The sequence below is a fragment of the Podarcis tiliguerta genome (assembly GCF_965153285.1).
Source record: "Podarcis tiliguerta genome assembly, chromosome: 13".
Taxonomy (NCBI): Eukaryota; Metazoa; Chordata; class Lepidosauria; order Squamata; family Lacertidae; genus Podarcis; species Podarcis tiliguerta.
The window spans coordinates 31,129,440-31,136,662 of NC_139546.1; the positions used below are offsets into that span (position 1 = coordinate 31,129,440).

Consider the following 7,223-nt stretch of genomic DNA (forward strand, 5'->3'; position numbering starts at 1 on the left):
CATTGTACAGCTTTCAGTGAATGCTGGAGATGCACCTGTTCGCCCTGGCTTTTGACACTGCAGATGCGTATTTTTAGGACCCACCTTATCTATATAATTCTATTTTAAACAGTTTTTCATATTGTATATGATTGTGTTTTAATACTATTGTCATTGTGTTTTAATAGTTGTAACCAACCCTGGGACCCTACGGTGAAGGGTGGGTTATGTAGTAGTAGTATTATCATTATATCTGCACCCCCATCGTTCAGCCTGGACATTGAGGTCCTCCTCCGAGGGGCTTCTGCTGGTTCCCTCACTGTGAGAAGCAAAGTTACAGGGAAGCAGGCAGAGGGACTTCTCGGTAGTGGCGCCCTACCTGTGGAATGCCCGATGTTAAGCTGTCAAGGAGACAAAGAATTATACAATTTTTAGAAGACATCTGAAGGCAGCCCTGTATTGGGAAGGTTTTAATGTTTGATGTTTTACTATGTTTATATATATACTATAAGCTGCCCAGAGTGGCTTGGGAACCCAGCCAGGTGGGTGAGGTAATATAAAAATATTATTATTAGCAGTAATAGTAATACAAGAAGAAATAGGAAGAATCAAGCACCCATGCTTGAATTCACATGAGATCCTTATCAACAGCATTTCCAGTGATATATATTAGTAGTAGTATTACAATATAGAGATGGATATATGGTTTCATTTTGTTATTCCTATAACTCGCCCCCTACTGTTCAGATCAGGAGCAGAATTCAGAGAAATTAATAACAGTGGATTTCCAATAAACTGCATCTAAGATAAAAATAAAAAAGATGAAGACAGAACTCTTTCATAGTTTCCTTTGCATTATATGCTCTCTACTATTTAGGTCAGGCCTCAGCACAATGATGTAGCATTTAGGGAAAAAGATGCAACCCAGTAACCCAGCAGTGGAGCATAAGATGGAGAAGATCTCCACAGCCACCATGTATTTTCCTTTGGTGCTCAGATAGGTGGGAACAAAGGATACCCACACACTACAAAACAGCAACATGCTGAAAGTGATGAACTTGGCTTCATTGAAACTGTCAGGTAACTTCCTGGCTAGAAAAGCCACAATGAAACTGATAATGGCTAGAGAGCCCATATAGCCTAAAACACAGTAAAACATGGTAGCTGAATTTTCATTACAAACTAGTATGATTTCCCCATAGAATGAGTGTGGGTCTGTATCTGGGAATGGAGGAGCGGTACTTAACCAAAGAGTACAAACACCAGCTTGAATAAAAGTGGAGAGAAGGATAATAGAATTTGCTGTTCTTTTGCCAACCCATTTCCTCATTTTGGCACCTGGTTTGGTTGCCATGAAGGCCAGAACCACAGTGATAGTCTTTGCCAATACAGAAGAGAGTGCCAAAGAGAAGATGATGCCAAAAGCCGTTTGTCGGAGAGGGCAGGTTGCCTTTCCAGGCTGTCCGATGAAGAGCAGGGAACAGAGGAAACAAAGGAGGAGGGAAACAAGAAGGATGTAGGTGAGGTTCCGGTTGTTAGCTTTTACTATTGGACTCTCCTTGTGCTTCATAAAAATTCCAAGAACTAAAGCTGCAACAACAGAGAGAGAAATAGCCATAATAAATAAGATGATCCCCAAATCTTCGTTGTAAGTAAGGTAGCTTATAATTCTTGGAATGCACTGAGTTTGGTTTTCATTGGCATACTGTTCTTCTGGACAATTTATGCAGGCATCCATATCTTCAAAAATAAAAATTAAAGAAGAGGAGGAGTGATTTTGATATTCCCAAATGCAGAACATCTATCTAAGAAGTCTTAAAACCTCATGAGAGGTTTTGTTCTTTTACAATGATAAAAAGTTGTACTACATTGTTTGAAAAATATTTATTTAAAATTTAAATCACCATTATATCCATGCAGTTTACAGTCTCCAAAAAATAAATACTAGGTATCTTTTGTTATGAAAATGGCTGGTTGTTTCAATATATGTTATTTTTAATTTTTTGAGGAGTCTAGTATTTTCTAAATTAGTTATTTTTATAAGATAATTTGTTTTTAAGGATAGGATTGCAGGACTGCTATGGGACCAAGCCCTAGTCAACAGAATGGCTGGGGCGGATTCCAGTAGGCAAGTTGTATTGGGAATCTAATCTCAGTGATCACAGGCAGGAGGAGTTTTCTGAGGGCCAGATCATGTCATTACTAAGGGGGTAGGTTCACTCATTATCTGAAGACTATTTTTGCCTCTGGGTCTGATCCTAACCAGAAGGATACATGTATCAACAAGGGTGTCCCATATGAAACCTAAAGTGGCACTGTGCAATGCCAGGTCAATGATTCACAAGGCCACTGCCATCCTGTCAAGGCCTATTAGGGAAGTTTTTAATGTTTGATGTATTTATCTTGTTTTTAATATGCTATTGGAAGCTGCCCAGAGTTGCTGGTGAAACCTATCCAGATGGGCGCGGTGAAAATAATAAATTAAGACAACTGCAGCCCTTTATAGTGAGGTTTGTCATGTTTGATATTTTATTGTATTTTTAATATTTTAAAGAGAGTTACCTAGAGTGGTTGGGTCAACCCAGTCGGATGGGTGGTATATAAAATAACCTTATTGTTATTGTTGTTGTTTTTGCTGTTATACTGTCTCTCACCTTTCTTATCAGAGATCATTCCTTCTGGACACGGCACACAATCATAACAACATATTTTTGCTCCCTCTTTCTTTTTCCTGTTGTAGCCAGGATAGCAGTTGTCATTACACACAGAAACTGGTAGTACCTGCACAGAAACATGATGGATGATGAGAAAAAAATGGGTGGTGGTGGGGAGTTCAATAAGATGTAATAAAAACAATTGAATCTGCTTCATATGACATAACATGGTTATAGAGCAGCCATTTTGACAGCAATTATTTTTTTGGGGGGTCAGGGATTCTTGTTTTCTTTAAAAACTGAAATAATGCAATAAACTGGAAGGTTCTCTGAAAAATTCATGTAAATTCCAAAGAGCTATCACTACTCTGTTAATATGTCTTTAAAAAGAAAGGGAGGATCTTTAGTATCTAAAGCGGAGCCAGAAGAGTGAACTGGACTGATGAACATTTTGTCTCTTATTTACTCACCTGATTAAAGCTTTGGTGCCAGACAATTTGGTCATCATGAATGGTTAACTCTTTGCCTCGAGGAGCCTGAGGATCTAGTGTTCCAACTTTTACTCTAACCACTGATGCATTCAGAAACATCATCCAATTTGTAACATCAAAGCCTGTTACTAATTCTCCACTGTCATCAAAATGTATTGTTTCTCCAACACTGTTATTGAACATGATGAGCTTTAGAAAGTGATGGATCTGTATTCAAAGAGAATCCAAAGAAAGGGAGAACTAGGTCTTTGAAATGATTTCATTGAGCTTTACAAAGGCCTATCATACTACATTTATATTTGCTGTGATGCTATATTTCTAGTAGCCTTCATTTGTCCCAATTTTAATTTCACTGTTATTATAATGAAGCTAGCATTAATTATCCAAATGGATTCATAAATATAAGAACAGCATAAAACAGAGAGAACACTGAAATCTTTTGAGTGAATGGTTTTTTAAATATTGGTTCATTAATGAGCTTGCCTAAAAGGGGGGGGGGGGGAGAGAGAGACAGAGAAAGAAAGAAAGAAAGAAAGAAAGAAAGAAAGAAAGAAAGAAAGAGAGTGTTGTAATAACCTGCCATGGCTGCACTTTCTGAAACACCGATCTCCAATCTTCTAACAACCTTCTATGCTTCAGTCTCAATCTGTATAGGTCGTGCAAAGCATGTGCCACGGCATAGACAGCATTGTAGACACTGTAACTATGGCCAGTCATCTTCATTTCAAACAAAATCCCAGGAATGCTCTCCAGCTTCTCCTTCCCAGTGCATGTTTCCTTATAGGCTTCCTCCTGCTTCTTTAATGAACAACTGAATGCCTGTTCCCAGAAGTCCTGGATAAATCCATCTCCTTTCACCCCAAAAGGCTTTATTTCCTCAATAAACTTTTGAAAGCCAGGTGGCTGATTTGAGTGAGCGGTGAAAGATATGGAACCATGGAAGGTTTGCATATCCCATGTCTTCTGAATGGACACTGATGTGAAATCCCAGTGGGATGTAACAATCCACACTTTACCGAGAGGAGGCCATGACACATAAGATGTTGCAAATAGAAATATCCTTATAATCTGAAAAGATGGAGGTTCTCCATATACAAAGAATACATTGACTTTTGTGTCAATGAGAACTTCATAGGGTTTCAAGTTTTCTAAAAGCATGTCAATCATATTCTCCACATAGCTCCATGTTGGCAGTCTTATTATGAAAGCATAACATATGCCATTCTGGGAAAGCATTGGCACCATTGTTTGTAAAAACCTGTCCCCTTTGTCATCATTCACAGCACCAACCCCAACCCATTTCCATCCAAAATGCTGAAGTAATCTCACAACTCCCATTTGCTGGTAGGATTCAGTTGGGACCATTTGGTACAGAAAAGGGAATAGCATTTTAGAACCTTTTAATGGCAAGAAAGATCCATAAGGGAGCTGAAATAAAATAAAAGAATATTGGAATTCATCTTGTACCATAAAATTATAGAGTTCTAATAGATAGCATATATCCAAGTGCCATACATGTATGCAAACAAACAAACAAACAAACAAACAAACATATATGTCAACATTTTGATTTACAAATGAAAGCAAAAGGAATTTCTGGAGTTTTGTATCACAAGCCAGGCATTGGGCTGGAGTGGAATAATCGCAGGGATGGTTTGGCCTGTTTCAGATAACTGAACTATTACTATCTAGAAAAAGACTAGAGGGGCATGCCCAGCCCTAGCAGCTGATGAACAGTAATTGAGTAAAGTTTTCAAACAAGCTGTGAGTTCACCTGCAGTTTTCATAATCTACTCAATTTAAACAATCTGCTTACCAAAATATCACTAGGAGAATGGTCAAAACTATATTCATAAGAGCAAGATAATATGCCATATATGCACGCTACATACCCTCATACACACAGCTTACCTGTGGAGTTTTGTGGGTGGCTGAAATGAAAGCCATATTGACAGAGATCTCAGAGAAACATCCTCCAATGATAGCTATCAATTGATTCTGCTTGTCACAAGTGAAATTGGGAACAAACTTCTTTTGTGTGGAAAGCATGCTCAGTGTGGCCTTATAAGTCATTCTTGCAGTCAAGTAACTATTGAGGATACGGATACCCAGAGAGACGTTTGGCAAGATGTTGGGATTCTCATTGATCTCTTTGACAGCAAATGCTAAGGCCAGGATGTGCTGGTAGTTCTTAGGCACTGAACTGTAATAAAGGTGACAGCTGTTTAATAAAATCACCACCACCACAACAAAATGCATTTGTACTCTTCAGTATCTTTTATCCAAATGTTTCCAAGATGGTGGCAAACTTTAGAACCACTTTAGAAAATAATAGACTTAAAAATAATTGAGATCTGAAATAAGTTTTGTATACTGAAAGGGAGAGAAAACAGAATTTGTCTTACACAGGTTCATCGACCCAGATCTGTGTAGGTTCTTCCTTGAAACTGAGGCTCTCATAGTTTAAGAAGACTTGGGAAACCATCTCCCCAATGATGAGGTCACCCGGTTGGTAAAATTCATGAGGAATAGGGAGGGGATCATCATATATGCTGCAGTTAATGTAATACTTCTTGCATACAGCATGAGATAGAAGTACAAGCAGCAACACCACCAGAAGCATGATCCTGTCAAAAACGTTTCACCTCCAAATGTACATTCTCATGTTTACATCTAAAGTGACAAAATCAGTTGATGGGAAACATGCTCCAACATGTATATGGGAAATAATCATAAAAGAAAATGAAAGAGTCCTGCCTATAACTATATTCAGTGATCAAGAATACAAGGTATTTATACGGGTTTTTTTCCCATATTGTGATTGTTGATCTTGCTGAAAATATCTGTCCCTCCACTGTGTAGGAGGATGATACCAGTAATTTTGACAATGATTGGTGTGATTAAAATCTCCCCTGTGTACTGATGTTCCTGGAAGTTTTGCCCTGAATAACCAAAGTACTATGTGTATTTTTCTACCTAAACTCTATAGCTATATTTTCTTTTCTGAGGGGTAACAAATGGCCAGTGACCCTTAGCCAGAAAGTTGTACACTCCTTTTATCCTGGATTTGAGTTAAATCCACATAACAGACAACTCACTTAATGACCAGGAAATCTAAGGTTCATTGTTACTATGATGGGAATATATTTTTTATCAGAACTCTTCAAATTCTTTTTTGTCTTATTTATTGTTTTTGTTACTATAATTTTTAAATTATTTACGGTATTTATTTATGCAATACTATATATGTTCATTCATTTCTTCATCACATTTTACATCCTACCTTTATCTGCCAAGAATCTCACTGTGGTGCACATAGTTTTTCTCCCCCCCCCCATTTCATCCTCATCCTGTGAGGTAGGTTAGGCTAAGTGATGGTGACTGCTCCAAGGTTCCCCAGCGAGCTTTATGGCTGACTAGGGATTCGAACCCTGCTCTCACAGTTCCTAGTCCAACACTCTAACCATTACACTACACCGTGCTCACATTGAAAACTTCAGGAAGAAAGGAAGAAAAATCTTCAGCTCTAGGGGTTTTGCATTCACAAAATGCACACATACTGTATGGTTGCATGGACCCAATTCAAAGTTCTAGTTTTGTCCTATAAAGCCTTAAATGGCTCAGGACCACAATACCTCAAGGACCACCTCTCCCTATATGAACCTACCTGGATTCCGTGATAATCATATGAGGCCCTTCTTCTTGTGCCACCTCCACAAAAGCTCCAGAGGGTGGCAACACGAGAACGAGCCTTTTCTGCAGTAGTTCCTCATTTGTGGAATGCTCTTCCTAGGATGGTTTGACTGATGCCTTCATTATACACCTTTAGTGTGTGATGAAAACATTCTTTTCAGCCAAGACTTGGACTGATTACCATCCTATAGCCTTTTAAATGTGTTTGTTGGAGGGGGTGCGGGTGGGGGGAAGGGAGGTTGTGCTATTCATTATTGTTTTTATTATATGTATTGTGTTTTTATCTTTCAACTTTATGTTGTGAACTGCCCTGAGAACTATGGATGAGACGTAGGTATATAAGTTTAATGAATAAATAATAAACCTTGACTATGGGCACCAACAATCAGACTAGCCCACCCACCAC

The 7,223-nt window shown here is 38.4% G+C and overlaps 1 protein-coding gene across 1 annotated transcript; it reads right to left on the bottom strand.

Moving 5' to 3' along the window:
• Positions 1-817: 817 nt before the first annotated feature.
• On the bottom strand, positions 818-5,197 carry LOC310662576 (vomeronasal type-2 receptor 26-like; the record flags this gene model as incomplete). The annotated part of the gene is made up of 5 exons (XM_083409514.1): positions 818-1,719; positions 2,634-2,760; positions 3,104-3,331; positions 3,701-4,552; positions 5,036-5,197. The coding sequence occupies 5 exons, from the start codon at positions 5,195-5,197 to the stop codon at positions 818-820; spliced, it is 2,271 nt and encodes a 756-aa protein (XP_083265640.1).
• Positions 5,198-7,223: the final 2,026 nt, after the last annotated feature.